General features: G+C 44.3%; 1 protein-coding gene across 1 annotated transcript in view; it reads right to left on the reverse strand.

Annotated features, from left to right (window-relative positions):
• Nucleotides 1-24,178, reverse strand: part of LOC122792701 (germinal-center associated nuclear protein-like) — a 1,487,771-nt gene that overhangs the window by 199,510 nt on the left and 1,264,083 nt on the right. The window contains exon 20 of the mRNA XM_044060286.1: nt 15,080-15,217. Within this exon, the coding sequence (XP_043916221.1) occupies nt 15,080-15,217 (138 nt within the window). The remainder of the gene's footprint in view (nt 1-15,079; nt 15,218-24,178) is intronic.

Raw genomic sequence — 24,178 nt, forward strand, 5'->3', positions numbered from 1 at the left:
TACTTGGTTTTCTGACTTCAAGAATGATGTGCCCAGCACCTGTTTGCTTAGGCTGGTTACTGGGGAGAATTCAAGAAATAAGCCAGGCTGCAAGATTTAGGGTTTGCAGTTGCGGATGCAAGATCTGTCACCCCTGCTGGGAGAGCAGGTTTGGGTTCTGGGGTAGATGCCAGTGTGGCACTGGTGACAGGCTGCACAGGAGTGGGTACCAATGCTGGTGTGGCCAGTCTGGGGCGATTAGAATTGTCCTTGGTCTGTCCTGTCTTATCTTGAGCAATACACTTGAGAGAAGGGGCAGAGGGGGGAAGGCATAGATGGAGAGATTTACCCACTGGAAGGACAGAGCATCAACTTTCCAGGACCTGCTGTGAGGTGTCCTGATGCAGAATTTGGTGAGCTGATGACTTCAGGAGGAGGCAGAGAGATCCACCTTTCGAGTCCCCCATTTCTGAATCAGAAGGTTGAAGGTGCTGGGCTCTAATTGCCACTCATGTGGGTAGGAGATTTCTGCTTAAGACGTCTGCCAGTGAGTTTTGTTTGCCTGGCAGGGGTTGAGCTTGCAGATGGACTTGCATGTCCAAAGCCATGTTTCACCAGGTCATGGCTAGCCTGCAGAGTGGGTTCCCCCATGATTGTAGATGTACCACATAACTGTGGTGTTGTCTGTTCTTATTAGCAAGTGTCCTGGTGAGAGTATGGATCAGAAAGCTGTTACAGCATGCTGCACAGCTAGTATCTCTTTTTGCTCAATGTGTAGATGAATTTGACTTGGGCTCCAGTGGCCCTGAATGCACTTGCCATCCATGTGTGCCCCCCAGACATAATCTGATGGACCTGTGGTTAGGGTCTGGGCAGCATGGGGTTGAGTAAAGGACAGTCCCTTGTTGTGGTTGCATACTGCTGCCCGTCAAAGAAAGTCTGCCCTTAGACAGTGTATGATAAGAATAATGGTTTCCAGGTCCTGAGAATGTTGGCACCAAAGACTTTTTAAGTACCACTGAAGTTTCCCTCATATGCAGTCTGGCATATGGAATTAATAGGATGCATGAGGCCACGAACCCCAGGGCCGGCAGGATTTTCCTTGCAGATAGCTGGGTTCTGGTGGCCATTTGAGTAAAGCAGTCTGTCAGATAGGCTTGTTTTTCTGGAGTGAGGAATGTCATCCGGGATGCTGTCTCCAAGCTTGCTCCCAGGAATACAACCTTTTGACTGGGGAATAGTTTTGATTTCTTTTCACTGATGGTGTACCCCACAGAGGTTAGAAGGTTTTTTACAAATGTCAGGTGCTGCAACAGCATTTCCTGTCTGCCTGAATCAAGCAGTCATCCAAGTACGGGTAAATATGAATTTTTCTGTCTGCAGTAAGCAATGGCTGGAGCCAGGCATTTTGTGAATATTCTGTGAGCAGTGGATAAGCCAAAGGGAAGTGCAGAGAATTGATAATGCATAGATCCTGCCCTAAAGCAGAGATACTTCCTGCATGAGTCCCTTATAGGGATGTGCTGATAGGCTTATTTTAAGTCTAGGATGACTAACCATGCATCTTTGGCTAGCATATGAAGGAGCTGCTGCAGGGTGAGCATTTTGAATTTCAGTACCAACAGGAAGGTGTTTAGAATGGAAATATCTAGGATTGGGCACCAAGTGCCCTCTTTTCTGGGTACCAGGAAAAGTCTGGAATAGAACCCTTAACCTATCTGTTCCACAGGAACAGCTGGAATTGCACTTAAGAGAGAGAACGGACTGAACTTGGTTTTGTGCCTCTGCCCACTGGTTTGGAGGAAGGCCTGGGAACCCTTTTGGAGTTGGCAGAGAGTGGAAGTAAAATTTGCACCCCTGGGATACAGTGTTGAGGACCCATCGGTCTTTGGTGACAGAAGTTGAGTTTTTTGCATGAAGGGCAAGTTTGCCTCCTAGGGGCACAAGCAGTTGGGCAGAGGTGATGACTGGAGTTGAGAAGTCATTGGGAATTCCTTCCATAAGGGAATGGCGTAGCACTCCCTGTTTTTGAGGTGGAGGCACTCCATTGCTTAGATCTCTGCATACCCTGAGACTGTAGTCGGGGGGGGGGGTCTGTTTCCCTTGGATCTGGTTTGAGATGGCCTTGAGGGGGCAGGAAAGGACCAATGTTTCGAGGGGCAATGCCTACTGAATCTAGGAGGCTGTACTTGCAAGAAATTTTTGACTGTCTGCATAGATTTAGCTTTTTCTTTCATCTTTTTAAGAACCTCCTTCTTTTCTGCCAAACAGATTGTCCTTGTTCAAAGGATTGTCTAATAATTTTGATTTGACATGGTCTGGGGCAAGGTCTGCTCCTTAAGCCAAGAATGCCTTCTCAGTACAGATCCAGTGACTGCTGCCCTGCAAGATGCTTCTAGGGAGTCAAAGCGACACTGCAATGTATGCTTGCTGACTTGGCTTGCAGAATGCATGAGCTCTTGCAATTCTTTACATTCTGCAAAGGTAGCTACTTTTTGCTTAAGTTCCATAATATGTAGTTGGTACTTCAGCATGTGAAACTGGCAATTCAAAGCCCTAATGGTGAGCGTTGAAGAGGTATATACTTTCTTACCCAATCTGTCTAAAGCTCTGGAATCCCTGTCTGAAGGGGAGGTATTCTTAGCTGTAGTTGTTTTGACACCTTTAGGATCATGGGAGACTACCTCTGGGTCAGCAGTAGGATTTTTGAAAAGGAATTTGTGAGAGTCAGAAACTCTGTAGTACCTATCTGGCTTCCTAGAAGGAGGGGGTAAAGTATCAGGTGTTAAACTGGATTCCATAAAGACATCATCCACAACATCCAGGACTGGTGGTATTGCCAAAGGCCTATGTTGTGGCAAATCTAGAAATTCTCTGAGTCTCTTTTTGGACTGAGGGTAGTCTTGGCATTCCCAGTGGAAATGTCCTCTTAAAGTATGTAAGGTTTCACCAAAAGAAAAATCCTCAGGAGGAGAAGCAGACAGAATGGATTCCTCTGCATCTGAAACCTCATAAGCAGATAAGGGCATGTCTTCATAATCAGATACCTCAGAGTTGTCGGACTCTTGGCCTGTTGAAGCTGCTGGGGACAGGTCCCTTTTTCTATTAGCACGGGAAGGCTGACTTCCCCTAATCAACATAAGGTCTTCTGCCATTTTAAGCATTTGATTGTTGTGGCAAGGGAGCAGGTGCATGAGTTTTGGTCATCTGTTTTTTTAGGCGTAGCGCATACTCTTGGCCTTATATGTGAAAGAAGTCGTTGGTTTGAGTCGAATATCGGTAGTGGGAAGAACTTCCTCAGAAGCTGGTGCCTGCTCAGCAGCTCCGGACCCATCCAGGGTAGAGAAATCCACAGGTTCCGTAGTTAAAGAAGAGTCTCGCAGCATACCGGACTTCGAACGGGTTTCGGTAGAAGCCTGCAAATCCATTAAAGCGAGCAGCAGGGGCTGCAAAAGCACCTCACTGAGTACCGGCGAACTGGTGACTAGCTTAACAGAAGTGTCGGCAGCTTTGGACCTGTGCGGTCTGTCTCTGTCTTTATCCTTACGTTTTTTCGGATGATCGGTAGTCAGATGGCTTACTGAAGCCATTTCGGAATATGGAGAACGAGAATGAAAGTATGTAGCGACAATAAGGGCCCGACGACAAACAGTTCAAGCATTGAACAAGGCACAAAACCGACAGTGAGGTACGTCATGGTTTGGGCCTAAACAGGTGACAGTAAGAATGGAAATCTCGGTGTGGTATTTGCTTTCCACAGGCAAGACAATTGTTAACTTTTTCTAGTTATTTTACAGTATGTTTAGAAATGTGTAGCGAGAATTTTGGGGCATGGTGGGGGATCTGTATCAAGATACAATTTGGTTTGCACTCTTACCTAGTGTTAGTTGCACCTGGAGAATTTCAGATGCATTGTGTTGGGCAACTAGCCTGGAGACGTGAATATCCTTGGTGAATATGGACACTCCTCCACCTTTAGTGTTTTAGTCTCGGTTTGATGGCTGAAACGTGTGGTAAGAGTTGTAGCCTGGTATTGCAGGGGAGCTCTCTGGAGCCTTGAACTGGGTCTCAGTTACTGCACAGATATCGATGTTCTCCATTTTTAGGAGTGCCTCAAGAGAGTGCATTTTGTGGTTTAGACTTCAAGCATTGAGTAGCATTACCTTCGGATTTTGCGTGCTTGTATCTGTTACGGTGGTGGTTCTGTCCTTTGAATCTTGCCTAAAAAAAGCGCTGTAGGGGTGGCATGAGCTTTAGCCAGTAACCTGAATCCTAGGGTGACAGGTGCAGACCATCTCTGGCAAAGCATTGTGGTTTGTCGAGCATGTCTTCCCGGACAGACAGATAATGGAACCCCTTTGGATGACACCAGAAGCTTAGTCAATTGTTGAACATTTTGTCCCTTATACTGTGGTATAATTCTGGGTGAAAGCAGGATGCTACTCAGGGTAGGGTCATACCTACCTGGGTCACATGATCCAAGAGCTCTTCCATGTCTCTTTTCATGTAGTCCAGGGAAGTACGTCTCAAGTCATTCACTCCAGCATGGAGAATGTCAGAGTCGTATTTGTACTTGCTGTGGAGTGACTTGAGTGCATGCGTTATGTGGCGGATCCTGGCACCTGACAGGCAGCTGACTGTAATTTTCTCCTTGTTCAGCCTGGTGACATCAGTGTGCCTGACTATAGAGTCACCTATAACTAAAGTGTTGGGTACATTGTCTTGCCTTAGGGGCTGTTGTTGGGTGGCACACTGGTGTTGTGAGCTATGTGTCACTTTGGTTGTGACTGGTGTTTGTTTGCGTTTCAGCTTCGGAGGTCCTTGTTGCTTGAGCAGGTTAATGTTAAGGGCCTCCGCATATGTGGGTTTAGTGTTGCTATGTGTGGATGTTGATAGTGTGGGTTTTGAAGGGCTATGAATTGCTTGAGGTGTAATGCAGGTGTTAACCTTCTCCTCTTGACTGTCTAGCACAATCTTGGCCGGAGAGAGCTTTGCTTCCAGTTTGGCTATGTAAGTGCATCTCTCGCAGGTTGTAGTGTTGGGTGGTAGGAGGAGAGGATTGTCTGTGTACATGAAGCAGTTGCCGCATTGCCCCAGTATGCCCAGATTCACTAGGTGGACAGGAGAAATCACTGGAAGCTGACCCTTGGACATGCCTGTTTAGGTGCTTTTTTGTAAAGCTTAAGAGCTGTTTTCCCTTATCTTTGCAAGGTACTTTGCAATTATAGGCTGTTTAGTGCCTACGATTAATTTTTCCTTATTGACAAGGACAGCTGAGTGCTTGTATCAGTGTCAGGCTTCCTAGTGCTTTCCAGCTGGTTCTAGAGCAAGTGCTAGTCACAGGAGTTCAGATTTTAGTGCTACTACTGAGAAACCCGGTAGCTTTAAGGGAAAATTTGAAGAGCAGACTTTCTAGCACCTGGAATAGTTTAACTGTAGCCTCGCAGTGCTGCACGATGTAAAAAATGTGCAAACACACGCGTTTTTAAGCCAGAAAGTTGAAAGTGATAGAAATCAGCCCAAAAAGGCTAATAAAATTATAATTTCAGAGCTGGAAACCACTCCTCTAGCATTAGATAGGCAGTACAATGCTCACCAATCCCACTAGTAGGCAGTAGGACTTCCCTCTACCACAGCAAGGTCTGGATAGCTCTGAGCACAGAAAATAAAATCCTGAGACAAGCAAAGTCTGGGATATGGGCTGGCTAGAAAAGGTGGGAAACGAGCAAACAAGATAGCATTTTTTTGTTGTTGAAACAGGCTAAACAATGCAATAATACAGTAAATAAACACAGAAAAGGCTAACACACTTGAGTGTGTAGTCCTAAACAGTAAATGCAATTAAAACTCTACAAAATTAGCAATTTAAAACTTTTTAAATGAAGCAAGGCGAGTGTACAACTGAAAAATGATTTAAGAGGCAGTAACACAGCAGAATAAGTAGCTAGTCTACATATACAGAGAAGTCTATATATACAGAAAAGCAGCTAAAAAGTACAGTTTTGTACCTACCATAAATGTAGATGTCCGATAGGTATGCACCTGCAGTCCTAACATATGGGTTGTCCTGCCTCAGGCAGCCCTTCGGTCGGCCGGATTCCAAAGTCTGGGTCTGGCCTCGGCTGATGTCGCACTTCACCCGACGTCATAGCTGCTGTTTGTTGGGTATAAAGGCATCAGCCGACGCCATTTTCCTCAGTGTTTCTTGCCCCAGATGCCAGGTGCCCTCTAGGAAGGCTAAATTTGGATAAATGCAAATAATTCCAAACAGTAGAGAGCAAACAATATGAAAATATATATATATATATATATATATAAATATATACATATATACAAACAAATACACCATAATAGATTCCCCCAGCTAGCTAAAAGAGGGGTAAATACCCTAGGAATACCACAGAGGGGAAGGAGGGTGGGTAATCCTGACTGCAGATGCATACCTATCAGACATCTAAATTTATGGTAGGTACAAAACTGTACTATGTCCTTCAAGGATGCACCTGCAGTCCTAACATATGGGTAGAATACCATAGCCAAACTGGGGGAGGAGGCACTAAGATAAAGATGGTGTAGTTAAGATCCCTTGCAAAACAGCAGTTGCAAAACCTGCTCGGGATCTAGAGTATAAGGGTAGATTATAATGCTTGGCAAATGTATGCACGGAGCTCCAAGTAGCAGCTTCTAAAATGTCTTTAGTAGCCACTCCTCGTAGGAAAGCTGTAGTGGTGGCTGTAGCTCTTGTGGAATGAGGTCTGATATTATCAGGAGTTGTCTTTCCATGAAAAGAATAGCAAAATCGAATGCAATTTCCTATCCATTTTGAGATTGTCTGTTTTGAAATTGCTTTTCCTTGCATTCCTGTTGCATATGCTACCAGAAGCTGGTCAGTTTTTCTGCTGGTCTTAGTTCTGTCCAGATAGTAGCGTAGTTGTCTGTGTACATCCAAGGTATGTAGCAGTCTTTCCCCCCTGTTCTGTGGGTTGGGGAAGAATGTAGGTAAATGAATCGCTTGGTTCAATGATACTCTGGAGACCACTTTTGGCATAAAGGTAGGGTTAGTTCTCAGAGAGACTCTGTCCTGATGTAAGATAAGGAAGGGTTGTACTGTCATTAATGCCTGTAACTCAGATACCCTTCTTGCTGAAGTAATTGCTAGCAGGAAAGCAGTTTTCCAAGACAAGAATTGTAATTCTGCTGTTGCTGCTGGTTCAAAAGGGGGAAGTGTTAACTTTTCCAGCACAAAGTTGAGATCCCATGTAGGTAAAGGTGGTTTCCTTGGAGGTTTTACATTTTTGATTCCTCTCAAGAACTGCCTGAGTAGAGGATGAGAGAAGACAGGAGGATCCATGTTGTATTCTGCTGAAATTGCTGATGCATGAATCTTAATGGAGGAGTAAGACAGGCCATTGTGGAACAGCTCTGCTAAATATTCCAGGATGTGTGCTATGTTTGCCAATGAGACATTTTCTCCTTTGCTGCACTCCAAATGAGGTATCTTTTCCACTTGGCTGAATAAGTCTTCCTTGTGGAGGGTCGCGTGCCTCCAGGATAATGTCCTTAACCCTCTGAGATAAACCTGGGTTATTTTGTTTTATGCAATATTCCAAGCAGCTAGCTGCAGTGTTTTCAAGTTTGGATGTAGGATCTTGTAGTTGTCCTGTGTTAATAGTAAGGGGCATAGAGGTAGTGGCCATGCGTGTGTCCGAGACATGCTCCTCAGTAGTGGGTACCAATGTTGCCTCGGCCAGTCTGGAGCTATCAGAATTACCCTTGGCTGATCCTCTCTGATCTTCAGTAGAACTTTGTACATCAAGGGAAGAGGTGGAAATGCATATGCTATCAGGTTTTTCCAGCTGAAAGAAAGGGAGTCCACCCTCCAAGCAAGTGGGTGGTATGCTCTTGTGCAGAATTTCTTCAATTGGTGGTTGTGTGGGGAGGCAAACAGGTCTATCTGTGGTAGTCCCCATTTCTTTGTTATGACTTTGAAGATATCTGGATGCAGCATCCATTCGTGAGCATCCGTGGTAGTTCTGCTTAAGGTGTCTGCTAGAGAATTTTCTTTTCCTGGTACAAATCTGGCCTGAAGTTGAATGTTGAGATTCAGGGCCACATTCCACAGGTCCATTGCCATCCGGCATAGAGGATATGAATGTGTACCTCCCTATTTGTTGATGTACCACATGACTGTGGTATTGTCCATCCTTATCAGCAGATGACCCTGTTGGAGGAGTGGTCTGAACGCCTGGATCGCATGTTTCACTGCCAGCATCTCCTTTAGATTTATGTGTAGATTCAGCTGGTCTTGGGTCCATAGGCCCTGTATACACTTGTCCACCATGTGTGCCCCCCATCCTAGGTCTGAGGTGTCCGTGGTGATGGTTTGGCTTGGATGAGGTTTGTGGAAAGGCAATCCTCTGTTCAACTGACAGGCCTGAGCCCACCACAGGAATTCTTGCTTCAGGCATGGAATTATTGGAATCTGGGCTTCTAGACTGTGCTTGTGTTGAGACCATACATTCCTTAGGTACCATTGCAACTTCCTCATATGCAGCCTGGCATGCAGAACCAATATTATGCAGGATGCCATGTAACCCAGGGCTTGCAGGACTTTCCTTGCAGTAAGCTGAGTTTGTGTTGTTAATGTCATGAAGTAGACTGGTAGTTGTTTTTGTTTTTCTTCTGTGAGAAAAGCCATTTGAGTTGATGTATCCAGTTCTGCACCCAAGAATGTTATCCTTTGGGATGGTACTAGTCTTGACTTTTGCATGTTGACTGTGTATCCCAAGGCTTGCAACAGTTGTATGACATTTTCCAAATCTTTTGTTAATTTTTCCTTGTTGTCCGCTTGTATTAGGCAGTCGTCCAGGTATGGGTAAATTCGAATTCCCTGAAGCCTGCAATGAGCAATTACTGATGCCAGGCATTTCGTGAATACTCTGGGCAGTAGATAAGCCAAAGGGCAATGCTGAGAATTGATAATGCTCTGATCCTGCAAGAAATCTGAGGTGTCTTCTGCAATCTGGTCGTATAGGGACGTGCAGGTATGCCTCCTTAAGATCTAGAGTCACCAGCCAAGACTCCTTGCCCAGCATGGGAAGAAGTTGCTAGAGGGTCAGCATTTTGAATTTTGGAACAATGAGATATGTGTTCAGTGCGGACAAGTCGAGAATAGGTCTCCATTGATTTTCTTTTCTTGGTACAAGGAAAAGCCTGGAGTAAAATCCTTGGCCTTGCTCCATAGGCGGTACCTTTTCTATAGCTCTCATCCTTAGTAAGTTGTTGATTTGTCTTAGAGCGTCTGTTTTTTGGCTTGGTGGTAGGTTTGGCATTCCTCTCTTTTTTGGTAGAGTGTGGAAGTGAAACCTGTAGCCCTTGTCTATTGTTTGTAAAGTCCATTTGTCTCCTGTGATGTAATGCCAGTTGTCAGAAAATAAGGCTAGCTTTCCGCCCAAGGGTGCTTCCAGTTGTTCCCTGGTAGGCGGAACCAGAGCCAAGTCATTGTGTCTGCCCTGTGGAAGTGGTTGTAGTTGAATCTGTGGCAGTACTTCTCTGGTTGGTAGGTTGCCACTGACGTCCCCTGTAGGCACCCCTAGATTGACCTCTGCCTCTTGGGCGTCTATTTCTGCCTCTCTGTGCTCTGGAGTTGTCTGGAAAGGACCAATTCTTCAAGGGCCAATTTCTGCTAAACCTCAGAGGTTGGACCTGTAAGAAATCCTTGACTGTTTGGACAGATTTTGCTTTTTCTTCCACCTTCTTTAGAACCTCCTGTGCAGGGGAGCCAAACAAACTTTGTTTCTCCATGGGAGCATCTAGGAGTTTTGACTTAACATGGTCTGGTAAGGATTGTTCTTTTAACCAGGCATGCCTTCGAATCACTGTTCCAGTCATAGCTGATCTAAAGGAAGCCTCCAGTGCATCATAGCCACATTTTAAGAAATGGTTACTGACCTGCTGAGAGTTATGTACCAAATCCTGAAGGGACTTGCGGTCTATAGGTTCAGGAGAGGACAGTTTTTTTATTTAGCTGGTCTAACAAAAATTCCTGGTACTGAATCATGTGAAATTGACAGTTTAAGGCCCTGGCCGGAGAGTAGCAGATGTATAAACCTTTTACCCCATCTCTCTAATGCTCTAGATTCCCTTTCAGAGGGAAGAGGGTTTTGGCAGAGGCAGCTGCCACACCTTTAGGGCCCTGTGAAATGGTTTCAGGGTCTGCAACAGGAGCCTTATACAAATGGTAGTGTGTGTCCGGAACCCTATAATATCTGTCAGGCTTGGCAGGGGCCGGAGGAAGAGAATCAGGGGCAGTACAGGCATCATTATATGCATCATCAACAACTGTTAGTACTGGAGGAATGGCTAAAGGCCTATGCTGTGGTAAGTGTAAAAAAGTCCTTAGCCTTTTCCTTGAATCTGAAAAATCCTGGCCCTGCCATTGGAAGTGTTCCCTCATAGCATGTAAGGTTTCCCCAAAAGAAAATTCTTCAGGAGGAGAAGCAGAAGGAATGGAGTCTTCTGCATCAGAATCCTCATAAGGAGAATATGGGCCTTCGTGAGGGTCTGAGTCATCCGAGGAATAGTCTGTAGAGACAGGTTCCGGGGGTTCAGTCCTAGGCCTCTTATCTGGAGGGGGCTGAGAGGCCCTGTCTGGGTGAGGTTGGGATCCCCTGATCAAAGAAATGAGATCCTAAGCCAGGCTGAGTATTTGTGAACTAGAGGTAGGCCTATGTGAGGGAGTTTTAGCAGGTAAGACCTTAGAAGATTTAGCTGCTTTAGCCCTGGCAAAAGCCTTGATAGACATAGAAGCAGGGGGTCTAGCAGCCCCACGTGCAGGGGTAGATATGTCTAAAGGAATAGTGTCTGACAAATCCTGGGTGTCTGCTTCTGTAGCAGTAAATTCAGTAGCAGATTCAGCCATGCTCTGTGAGGCCTCGGCTATCGGAGGCATGCTTTCGGCCGAAGGAAGAACAGAGGGCTCGGTTTCAGCCGAAACAGAGACACTCGCGGTTGGCCTAACCGTGGTTTCAGCCGAAACCGCGGACCGCGAGTGTCGGTCCTTTTCCTTGCGCTTTTTAACTAATTGTGTAGTCGGAGTCTCCGACGGCATTTTGTATGCAAAAGCGGGACCAAAAAACTCCTCTGCAAACTCCGACCGACGTCTAAGCGTCCGTCGGTTGAAGGAAGCACAGGCTAGACAAGCTGATACATCGTGGTCTGGGCCTAAGCAAGGAAGGCAGTAAGAGTGGAAAAATCCTTATGAGGTATTTGTTTCCCACAAGTTAAACAATTATTTACTTTGTCTGACATCGGCTAAGGCAAGAAAGAGTCCCCAACGGGGTACTTAGCTTTTTAGAAGTCTTCGGTAGTAGAAATCTCTGGATCTGACCGACCGGCACTTGCAAACAGCTTCTGCTTCGGGCACCGCGCGGCAAGAAAGACTGAGGAAAATGGCGTTGGCTGATGCCTTTATACCCAACAAACAGCAGCTATGACGTCGGGTGAAGTGCGACATCAGCCGAGGCCAGACCCAGACTTTGGAATCCGGCCGACTGAAGGGCTGCCTGAGGCAGGACAACCCATATGTTAGGACTGCAGATGCATCCTTGAAGGACATCATACAAACACTTCAGATGCAGTGCAACCTAGAGCACTTGAGTTGTAGCAATATTAAGGCAATTACAGTTATAATAAATGCTCTAAAATATACTCTTGTTGTGTCTTTTGGCTTTTCCCGGTTAGGGGTCGCCACAGCGGAATTCCGGTCCGCTAATGATTGGTAGTTGATTTTTACATGCCGAGTTACCATCCCTGACGTACAACCTTCAACGAAGGTACGCCCATTCACGCATGTCTCCACGCAGAAGACGCTCTAGCTGAGAATCAAACCGGACAGCGTCTTACTGTGAGGCGACAACGCTACCGCAGCACCACCGCGGGTTAAAATGTTTGAGAAGCACAGTCAGAACACACAGAGATTCAGGCAAAAAAATGTTTTTTTTTTGTTTTGTTTTTTTTTTGAAAGGGAAAAAGGAGAAACAGAAGGCCTTATCAAATGTTCTCTCTGTATTAGGTAGAATGAGCTAATGACACTAGACTGGGAGGAGTGTCCCAGATCAGATTTACAGTAGGGGCGGGCAACTGCAAAGCCACCAAGTATAACAGCAACACACCAACAGGGAGGGAGGGGGGGACGATATTAAAGCTATTAGCCTACAGACAGAGTAAGCACTACAGAAAGCCACAAAATGAAAGTTTTTAAACAGATAAAGATTTGTAAAGATACAGAATGCTTTTAACTGCTAACAAATCAGTTACCCGTGCAGATTACTTAATAGCAATAAAATACACTCAAAAACTAAGCAGCAGGCAATAAAAGTGCTATATATAAATTGCTAGAATCAATAATCAGTATAAATAATCGAAAAAAAAAACAGGATACTTGTATATCTCAGCTAAGAGTTGTATTCAACACCTCTCATCCACTCTGCTCAGTGTGTATAGACAGAAACCCTCTCAAAGTTAGGGCTTAAATACCAGAACAACTATTTTTTTTTTTTTTTAACTTGAACACGAACTACAAAATGAACTGGCACCTCACCTACGTGTCATGTTTAATCATAACCTCACCTCAGGTTTCGTGCCTACTGAGTGGCGCACAGATACAGTTATCCCACTCCACAAGGGGGGATCCACCTTGGATCCCAGGAACTACTATCTCATCAGTCTGACGAGCTTGATCTGCAAGGGCATGGAACTTAAAAACAAAGATATTGGCAACCTTCAAACACTGGACCCCACCCAGTTTGGGTTCGTGAAGGGACGATCTTGTCTCCTGAACCTGATTGACTTCTTCAAATCAGTCTCCAGAGCTGTGGACGAGGGTAAGGCAGTCCACACAGCCCATCTGGACCACGCCAAGGCCTTAAACACCATCACCCACTCTGGAATCGTAGATAAACTTACTAAGCTGGGCATAAATCCCTACATCACTCGATGGGTTGCCAACTGGTTTACTGACAGAACCCAGGTTGTAAAAGTAGCAGACTCCAAATCCAGCTCCAGGCAAGTGGAGTACCTCTGGGTTCAGTCCTGGGACCGCTCTTGTTTGGCATCTACTTCTCTGAAGTACAGGCCAAAATTAAGTGACTGCCTAACAAAGTTCGCAGATGACTGTAAACTGGGAGCCATTATTGAATCACCAAATGATGTGGATATTCTGCAAAAGGGCCTTACAGAAACAGATGCTTGGTGCCAGAGCCATGGGCTCAAGCTTAATGCCAAGAAATGTAAAGTTAACCCCTTTGGGAAAAAACATGTACACATGAATTACCACATAGGTGGCAGTACACTAAACACCGAAAGTGTGATGAGAGACTTAGGCACACAGGTGGACAGTGGTCTCACCTTCAATAACCACATCACCACAACAGTCAGGAAATCCTTCTATGTGGCACACCTCATCACTAAGGGCTTTTCATCCAGAAAAAAGGAGGTCATTGTCCCACTGTACTCATCCCTCATTAGACCCATTATAGAGTACAATGCGCTGTTTGGTATGTACCTCACAAGACATCTGCAACAGCTGGAAAGGCCACAGAAATACCTCACTAAAAGAATCACAGGTCTAAAGCAGATGCCCTGTGCTGACCGTCTAAAAAAACTCCAGCTATACTCTGTGGCATATCGTCTATTCAGAGGCGATCTCTGCTTAAAATACAAGGCCATGTCAAACTCTGATCTGTTGGACATGCTCCACTTAAAGAAATCCCAATCCCTCAGAGCAACACGCTCCCGGGATCTAAACTTTGACATCACAATGAACAAAACATGCTGGACTGGAATAGACTGCCCATACATGTTAAGTAGAGCGCCTCTTTGGCCAGCTTCAAAAGGAACCTTGATGACTGGATGGGAGATAGGAAATTCACCCTGGGGATCATGTCAATTGCCCTGCTAGACAGGGGTCCAGGGAAGTAAATATTATGGGAAGAAATATCCAGGGAATTGTTATGGCTAGGCTTGTATAGACCCTAGGGCCGATAGCCTAGTACCAACCTATGAACCTATGTTTAGGACATCAGGCTTGGGTTTTAAGCTCTGTGTTACCAAAGTATACCCAAACAATTCACAAGTGCTGTACAGACAAGGTCAGAAAAAAGGCCAAAACACTGCATGACGTTAGATAGTGGGGTTTGGCTTTACTGGTCTGAATGTACCCTTAAAGGCTTAAAAAGTAAAGTCAAAGGCATTCAGAAGTCATGTAAGCTGAAGCACCAGTATGTCCTTAAAGGGTAGTCTGCATATATCACATGGACCTCCACTACATGAGGTTTAAGATATTACACAGTGAAGATTCTAGCTTTGCTGGGTCTTTTTTTCAGTTTTTACTGAATGGTTTGTATGTGTGACTTTTTATCCATTGGTTTATATTCCATCTCTCCTCCCAAACAGGAGGCTGTAGCCAAAGCCTCATCACTCTTCCCTTCCCCCAACAATATCTTCTACAAGTGTCTGAGCAGCTAACTGATCTCAGGTAATATGGGTGGTAGTCAGAGCTTTATCCCAGCACACCAACAGAGCTGCCAAGGAAACTCGTGTTGATTTTTTTTTTGCCTGTCCCTTCCTCTTAGTCAAAGTTTGCCAGGGGTGATCCTAAAAACAGCATGAAGCTCTAAGCACACAGTTCTAAGAATCACAGCAGCACTGACGCCCTTCCATTGTGGTAACTTCATGATGATGTGAGTATCTGTATGTATATGCGTACATGTATGTATGTATATACGTATGTATATATACACGCACACAAATTAATATTTCCTACTCAGAAAACACCAGCTGTAGACCAAATGAAACATGCATGAGTACAAACACAGCAGTCGGAGAATTTGGCATAAAAATATGTAAAATCCAAAATCCCTAGATACGCCCTTCTATCAACATGCAACTATTTTTTAAACATGCCAAGCATGTGTCTGCAGTTGATCATGCCTCTTTCTGTACATTGTACTTTATAAAAATATAAAGGCTACTTGTAAGGCAAAGCGTTTCAACAAAGAAATCCATGCTTCAATCCAAAAACTATTGTTTACTACCTTACCTATTTATTTCTTCAAACCCACGAATATCTTCACTGCCTGGAACCATTAAGACCAGTTTCCAGAAGATTTGTTCTCTTGGACTTGGAAGACTTTCAGCTACCAGTGAAGCTACATCTAAAGGAGTCCAGCTAGCCTCACTTAATGTTAACAGGTGAAATAAAGAAAGGAAAAAAGTTTAGAAGCAAATAGAAAACTTCACATCATATGTTTCATAGTAAAGTTTTAATTAAGAAAACATCAACAAGCTAAACTAACACACTTTGAAAAATAAAAATAAAAATGATTAAACTGTTAGAATAACATTGCACCTGAATAAAAAGTCTTACAACATGGAACAAAAGTAGCTGATGAAGATAGCCAACTGCACAACATATAAAAATGCTTGAACAAAAATTGTATAAGCAAGTGGCTATTTTTTAAGCTGTTATCTTTATTCTTATCACACTGTTAACCAATTAGCACTTTCACTTTACTCTCCTATCATCTTAATGCTGTTGTAAGCGTTGAGAGCAAGCTGATGACCTGCATCTGGGTGTAGGATGTTTTAGGCCTTGATCCCTACTCCTTGACAGTACTGGACATTCCTACAGAAGCAAAACGCTGAGCTGTGTGGGTGTGTGCTTCAGAAAACACAAACAGAATTGCAGCTAAAGTGATATATTGCTCTGCTATGCAATGCCCTGGATACCTGTCCTTTCTTTGCTTCTTCCTTGTTGTTACAATACTTGCTCACTATCAGTGATTTATGTATGCACAAATTACATATTTATGTATTTAACGTTGGTTAAACTGAGCAGGTGGGCTGGCCCAGGGAACCTTTTCAGCCACAACACAAGACAAACAGGCAAATACAATGTACAAATCCACAAAACAAACCATTGACAAATACATTGACAAGCAGGTAAATACAAGTACAAACACAGAAAATAAAGCGTGCATATGATCTACACAGTCAAACGATAAATGTTACAAAGTCACTAAATCTGAATAGAATAACCATCATAATGTCAATGGCAGCAAATATACAGCATGTACATAAACAAAAATGCTACTTTAATTGTCTTCGTTAATCATTGCCAAATGGAAAAATGCCTATACATTTGTGCAAAATTTTACCATAACAATAGATATACTCCTCTTCACTACTACACTATTCTTAACATAACTGGGCTATCCTTGGCAGGAGACCAATGTCCAGCCAGTATACCAAAACCTATGGAATTTATAGATGTACATCATACTTGTGCTCCCCACACAAGGAGATGGGCATAAGGGTGACATACGAACATACAAACCCCAGAAGTGAAAAGCCCCAAGACGAACAGAATATTCCTAGGGACCAGGAGAAACATGTGCATCCAGAAGGAGAAAAGGAAAAGAAGCCCTGGCTAGGAAGGCAAGAAGAATAGGGGCAGCGCAGTGGTGCAGGGGGTAATTTTGCCATCTCACAGCAAGAGGTTCTCCGGTTTGATTCTTTTCCTGGGGTTCCTTCGTGTGAAGTCTGCATGTCCTCCCTGCATTCGCCTGGGTTTCCTCCAGACACTCCGGTTTCCTCCCACATTACAAACACATGCGTCTGAAGCATTTTTCCTCAAGCCTCCACTGAAAATGGGCTCTGTCCTAGTCGGACTTTCCTGGTCAGCAAATGTTAAATAAATAAATAGAACAGAAAAGAAGGGGGAGGAGGGAGGGAGCTATTAATGCAGCAATGAAGAGGAGGACATCTACTGTTGTGTTAAGATTTTACACAACTGCACTCTGCCCTTCCACATCACTGTTGCAGTATTCTCAACATAAAAGGATTGTAAAAAAGCTCAATAGGAAACTTGGGAGGAGAAAGGCACAGAAGAACCCTCTAAAACCCATACAGGACAGCTCTGGCAAAGCCATTTCTTGCTCTGGAAACAACATTCAACTTGTAATGCTTAGTGGACATATGGACAGAAATCCAAGTAGCAGCCTCAAGGATGGAACTGGTATGCAATCCTTTGAAAAAGGCACCAGAGGAGGCAACAACTCTAGTAGAATAAGCCTTTACAGAGGTTGAAAGACATTTACCATGAAAGGAATAACAAAAAGAAAAGGCCCTGTAGATCCAGTATGATATGGTTTGCTTAGAAACAGCCAAACCTAGAGATCTAGTATAAAGGAAACTCAAAGTTGCTCAGATTTGCAAACAGTCTTCGTCTTATCCAAATAATATCTGAGCTGCCTATGCAAATTAAGGGTCTGAAAAATCTTCTCACTAGCAGACTGTGGAGAAGGAAAAAAGGAAAGCAAATTAATAGACTGATTAAGAGACAACTCATTAATCACCTTAGGCATAAAAAAAGGATTAGTACGAAGAGAAACCCTCTCTCTGTAGAAAAAAAAAACAAGAAAGGTGGAATGGCCATAAGAGCTCATAGCTGAGGTAAGGGCCAAGAGAAGTCTCTTCCAGTTACAATGTTGCAAGGAAGCTGAAACTGGAGGCTCAAAAGGAGCCAAAGTAAATTTTTCAAGTGCAAAACTGAGGTCCCAGGAAGGTGGAATAGGCTTCCTGAGAGGCCTGATATGAAGGATGCTTTTAAGAAATGTTTGACCTCAAATCTAGAGGCCAGAGAAGGTGCAAGAGGCAGACAAGCAGAAGTTCCTGAAAGGTGAGCTTTAGCTGAAGAATATGTCAACCCAGCATGGAGCAATCCACACAAAGAGAGAACAAAGAGATCCCCACTAAAAAGAGATCCTTGTTATGAGAAAGGCACCAGACAAAAAAATCTCTTCCATTTGGACAAATATGATTTCCTGGTAGAGGATTTTCTGGCCTCCTGCAGAACCCTAAAGTGTGTCTTCAGAAAAGAGGTGCCAAAAATGGATCAAAATCCTATCATTCGCAGCAGCAGCTGGAGTGGAGAAGTGAGGATGGATCAGAGACCCCTTGTCTTTGTGAGAAGGTCCACCTTCTGAGGTAACTTGTGGTGAGTGCCCCTTGTTAAGTGAAGGAGGAATCAATCCTGTTCTTGCCAAAAGGGAGTAACCAGCAAGATTTTGGGGGAGTCTTGCTTCATCTTGAGCAGCACCCTCAGAATCAGAGGAAGGGAACATTTGCAGAAATATCCTTTTCTAAGGAAACGATAGGGCGTCCACCTTCCAGGCCAGAGGGCTTGGGCATCTAGCACAGAAAACAGGAAGTCATCTGTTCAGAGGGAAGGTAAAAAGATCTACCTGTGAAGTATCCCATTGATGGACAATGTCTAGAAATGCATCTCTGTGAAGCACACATTCATGAGACTGTGTACTGGACCTACTCAAGTTGTCTGCCTCTATATTTTGCTCTAACAGAACGTAGACGACCTGAACAGTCACTCAGTACTGAACTAGACCCCAAACCTGAAGAGCAAGTTTGCAAAGAAGGTAGGATCATGTCCCTCCTTGTTTTTTGATATACCATATCACTTTGGTATTGTCTATGAAGACTTGAGAGGTCATGGAAGAAACAGGAAATGAAAGGCCTGAAAAGATAAAAGGAGAGCTCTCATCTCCTTTATGTTGATGTGATCCGACCTCTGATGAGGAGCCCAGAGATCTTGGACCTTGAGGGAACAAAAGGAGGCTCCCCACCCCCTGTCTGAGGCATCTAAAAAAAATATCCTGAGTTGAGACTGGAAGTTAGAAAGTAAGTCTTGAGTTGAGAGAAAGCTGATGAATCCACCACTGAAGTTCAAGTTTAAGGCATGGAATGGAAGAAAAGGAACTATGTTTACAATTCTGCCCCTGTCCTGTGTTAACAGGTGCATTCTCTGTGGCAGTTGCCATGGTTCTGTGCTGGTCAGGCTGATAAGCAGAGGGTAAAAGTACTGCCTAGGCCAGTCTGGGGCTATAAGGATTACCCTTGGCCCATCTTCTCTTATTTTTAACAAAACGCTTTGGAGCAGTAGTATTGAAGGAAAAGGCCTGTCCAAGTAAAACAGAAGGCATCTGTCCTCCACATCTGACATAATTTTGTCCCTGGAGTAAAACATTTTCAGGTGAGCATTTTCTCTGGTAGCAAAAAGGTCCATCAACGGCACACCCCATTTTTTGGCAATGCTGAGAAACACTTCCTGATGCAGTTGCCACTTGTGGGGCTCTGACAGGCTTCTGCTCAGGTGATCTGTTAGTCGGTTGTGTATACCCAGCAGGTACTGTGCCATGAGGAGTAACCTTAGGGAGTGAGCTGTTTCCCAAACATCCATTGCTAGGTGCCAAAGTAGATATGTGTGTGCCCCCCACAGTTTATATACCACATAACCAAAGCATTGTTTGACTTCACTACTAGTACTCCTGGCTCCCACTCCTTTTGGAAGTCTATCAAGCCTTTTTTGACTGCCATAAGTTCTTCTTGATTTATGTGCTTGTATCTGAACTTGGGAGTCCCACTTTCCTAGAGTCTGAAGGCAGTTGGAATGGGCTCCCCAGGCTATTTCTGATGCATCTTTTGTCAGAGTTTGCTCCTGAGGGATGAATCTGAAAGAGAGATCCAGATTGAGGGAGTATGCCTGACCCCATCACGTGAATTACTTCCTGAGACAAGGAATCAGCTTTATTTTTGCTGTGTGAGCCTCTGAATGCTGGGACCACACATTCTTGAAGTAGAACAAAAGTTTCCTCGTGTGTAGTCTGGACAGGAAAATCAAGAGTATGCAAAAGACCATGTAACCCAGGGCCCTGAAATACTCCCTGGCTGAAGGTAATTCCTGACCATTATTTGTTTGAAGTATAGGGTCAGGAAAGAAACCTTGTCCAGAGGTATGTAGGTCTTCTGGTGGACTAACTCCAGTAGGGCTTCCAGGAACACAAATCTGGATGTCGCATTTGTCTGAGATTTCTGTGCATTGATGGTGAACCCCACCATGGTTAAAAGATTTTCATTTACAAGCCGGTCTGATGCGAGTTTTTCTGGGTTTGCCTGGATGAGGCACTCATCCAAACGTGGAAATTTGAATTCCTTTTGTTCTGCAGAAGGTTATTAGAGGATCTAGGCATTTTGTAAAGACCCTGGGCACAACAGGCAAGCCAAAGGGCAGAGCACAGAACTGATAGTGCCTGGTACCTGCTCAGAAGTGTAAGAAGCATCTGTTTGATTCCTCTATGGGAACATGAAGGTACACACATTTTAAATCAAGAGTAACCATGAGAGCACTGGATGAGATCATGGGTGGTGGTTTTTGAAGGGTTAGCATCTTGAACTGTGGTACCTGTAGGAAATGGTTGAGTCTTGACAGGGCTAGTACTGGCCACAATTTGCCATATTTTCTGGGTATCAAGAAGAGTTTGGAGTAAAATCCTTTTCCTTTTAAGTGTTCTGGTACTGGCTCCAAACAGCCCTAGGTTCACAATAACTCTACCTGGGCCAACGCCGCTTTTTTTTTTTTTTTGGTGGAAAGTCTGGTAAGCCTGAGGGAACCAATGGTTGCTTGAATTTGAACTAGTAACCCTTTGAAATAATGTTTAGCACACATTGGTCTGTAGCAATGTGAGCCCAGAATTTGTGGAATAGTGATAGCCTTCCCTCTACGCTGAGAGGGGAATGTGGAGGGTGAGGGGCAGGGAAGAGAGGGGGTAGGGAGTACCATGGTCAAGTTATTGCTGCTTCCTGCTAGGGGCCTGCAGGTGCAAGCCGCCTGGCCTAATGGGTTCTAAATTCCACTGCTTGGGACACTGGTATTCGCTTTGGCTCTGTTCCCTATGGGGCTTTCTTTGACTAGCCTTGGGGTGAGAAAGAAACAATACTTGGGGGGCAGTTTCTACTGAAGCAAGGAGATGGACTTGAAGTCCTTAACAGTCTGCATGGACTTGGCCTTGTCTTCCATTTTCTTGAGTACAGCTTCAGTCTTGAGACCAAAGAGAATGTCTTTATACAAAGGGGTGCCCAGGAGACCGGATTTGACATGGTCTGGGAGGGACCGTTCTCTCAGCCAGGCATGTCTTCTTATAACAGAACCTGTAGCTACAACCCTACTAGAAGCTTCTACAATATTGTAGCCATAGTGCAGAGAGGGTCTGTCTACTTGAGAACAGGAATTACAAAGGTCCAATAACTCCTTTGAGAGATCCTTGTTCTCCGTGCTTACAAATTTCTGCTTCATTTCGTCTAGAATAGTTTCCCAGTATTTAACCTTGTGAAACTAGCAGTTCAAGGTGCGCATACGAGGGTAGCAGATTTGTAAACTTTTTTGCCACATATGACTAAGGCCCTGCATTTCCTTATCAGTAGCCAAGAGGTTTTTGGATGAGCTAGATATGGCTCACTTAGGCGTGGGGTCTGCCACGGGGTCCTTAAGGAGATGTCTGTGTGAAATGAGGACCCTATAAAACATGTCTGGCTTTTTAAGGGCAGGAGGTAGAGAGTCTGGCTTTAAGGAGGCGTCCTGTAATATGCACCAATGTTGTTAGAGCCAAAAGGGAGTAACCAGCAAGATTTTGGAGTAGGAATGGCGAGAGATTTGTGTTCAGAAAAGTTAAGAAATTAATTAATTCTTTTCTTAGATTGTGGGTAGTCCAGTGTTTCCCACTTGAAGTGTTCCCTCAAGGTATGAAGAGTTTCTTCAAAGGAAATATCCTCAGGAGGGGAGGCCAATGCAAGATTCTCCTCTGAAACAGACTCCTCAGAGGAGACCATGGAAGCACCCCCTTCAAAGATAGAATCCTCCTGGTCAAAATCCTCATCTGAGTCAAAGGAATCAGAGCTCTTCTGGAGGGGTGCCTCTTTTTCTTTCACCTGGAGAAAACTCAGGGGAAGGCCATTTGGATCTAACCAGAGATTTGATCTTAAGCCAACCTCACAAGATCCTGTTGATATGCCTGGGAATGGGAGCCAGTAGGCCTAGGCTAGGACAGGACAGGAACCAATTTCTTGTGAGCAGCGGTTTTGGTCTGTGACCGACCTCTGGCCCAAAACAGACAACTGACCCATGAAGGCTAAAGGCTATTGCAATCTCTTGGTGACAAGAAGATCCACTGTTGGTCTTAGCACAGTCATCAGAAGCTGGAGCCTGCATAGTGGTATCAGACTCAACCAACAAACTGCATCCTATGACTTGAAAATACATTGAGGGACCAGAAGGCATACTAGGACTCCAAATAGGTCTCGATAGAGGCCTATGCCACCACCATGGTCACAGAAAAATAGGTCTCAATAGAGGCCTACGCCACCACCATGGTCACAGAAGGGGGCTGCGTAAGAGCCTCACCTGCTTCAACAATAATAAGCCTAGGATAACGGGCCAATGGTGAGTAGGCAATGTCAGAGGTTCTAAACCTGGATCATTTTTCCATCTCTCTTTTTCACTTAAGGATGTCTGCCTCAGCTTGACTGGGAGAAGTCATAGGATGTGAACAGCCCGAAGACTCACTAAGATACCTTACTAAAACCTTCACCCTTTGCCTAATGGTTCTGTTAAAGTGAGCACAAAAATGACAGTTGGTGATGTTGTGTTCCAGCCTGAAGTAAGTCACAAAAAAAGAGTGGAAGTCCTGGTGTGGTATCTGCTTGTCAGGGTGGAGACAATTATTAATTTTCTCTGACAATAGTCAAAGCTTATGTAAAAGGTTCCCCAATGGGGTACTTAGCTATCCGGAGTCTTCTTTCTCCGGTGCGGACTTGACTGATGCTCTGCTTTGGGCTCCAACAACAACAAAGAAATGATAATGGTACCGGCTGACTACCCTTATACCAAAACCTAGCCATCTGCTGGCTCCAGATGAAAGTATTCTCTGGTATTCGGGCTGGCCAAAGGCGTCCATGGTGGGAAATCCCACACGTTACGACTGCAACAGTGAAACATGAATAACACCTGTGAATTCCAGTGGATGACAGAGTTGAAGCCACAGTTACTCAAGGAGCCAGAGTAGTTTTCTCATATGGAGTCTGCATACAAGCAACACAAGAATTGTGGAGGTCATTAATCCTAGAACTCAGTAAAACTTCCTGTGTGTGACACAAGCCAGAGGAAGAAGTGACTGAAAAAAAGATGATCAGAGATAGAGACTTGGGTAGAGGCAGGGATGGCAGCACAAAAGTGGTCTGGATCTTGCAAATGAGACAATTATGATCTTGACAAGGAAGAAGAACTAATTTCCAAAGGTTTATGGTGATCCCCAGGCTTTGTAACAGAAAATTGTAAACTGCAGTACGAAGCCTTAATGAGTAGATTGTCCAGATAGGGAAAGATTCAAACCACTCTCAGCCTCCAAAAGGCAATGACAAGAATGAGCCATTTTGTGAACATCCCTGGGGCAGTAAAGAGGCCAAAAGGCAAAGCAGAGAAATGAAAATGCAAGGAAGAGACAGAAACATAAAATCTTCTTGAAAAGGAGATGACTGGGAATTTGAAGATATGCATCCTTGAGGTCCAGGGATACCGACAAGGCCTGTGGAAGAATAGGGAACAGGAAGGGACCTTTAGAAAGATGTTGAGCTGAGAAAGGTCCAAAATGAGTCTCCAGATGCCCTTCTTCCTGGGAACCAGAAACATCTTGGAATAAATCCCTTTCTCTTCCTGGGCAGGGGCACAACTTAAATGGTGCCATTAGCCAAAAAGCCCTGAAGCAGTTCTAGAAAAAAAAGGAAGCTGTTCCAGAGAAGGCTGAGCAACACCCAGAAAAGGAAGAAGGGATCTACAGGCCATGAAATATTCCTGGAGGATGATAGAGAAAACCCAAGATTCATGAGTGAATCTTAACAATTGGGGAGGGACGGGGAAAGATGAAAGGATAAGAGAACCTAGCCAGGGAAAGGGGAACCAAACTAGCTGACAGAACGTGGTTTGTCATGAAAAGGAGGTTTCTGAGAAAAAAGGAGTCTGAGTAGACTTAGCATGGAGTACATGCCTAGAACCCTTTTTACTTTTAGGAAAAGGGTGAGGCTTTCTGCGAACAAAAGCAGATTTGGAATGATAATTCCTCTGGAATTTAGGGATAGGAGACACAAAAATATGTTTCAATTCCCACAAGGCCTTGTCTTTATCCTGGAGGGACTTGAAAAGCTCAGCAGCAGCAGAACCAAAAAGGTTCTTTGGATAATTAATATGATTAAGTAAGCAATGAGGGCAAAGACAAGAGTAATATCTCAAAACAGA

This window comes from Protopterus annectens, chromosome 2.part0 (genome assembly GCF_019279795.1).
Source record: "Protopterus annectens isolate FY-2018-M chromosome 2.part0, PAN1.0, whole genome shotgun sequence".
NCBI lineage: Eukaryota > Metazoa > Chordata > Ceratodontiformes > Protopteridae > Protopterus > Protopterus annectens.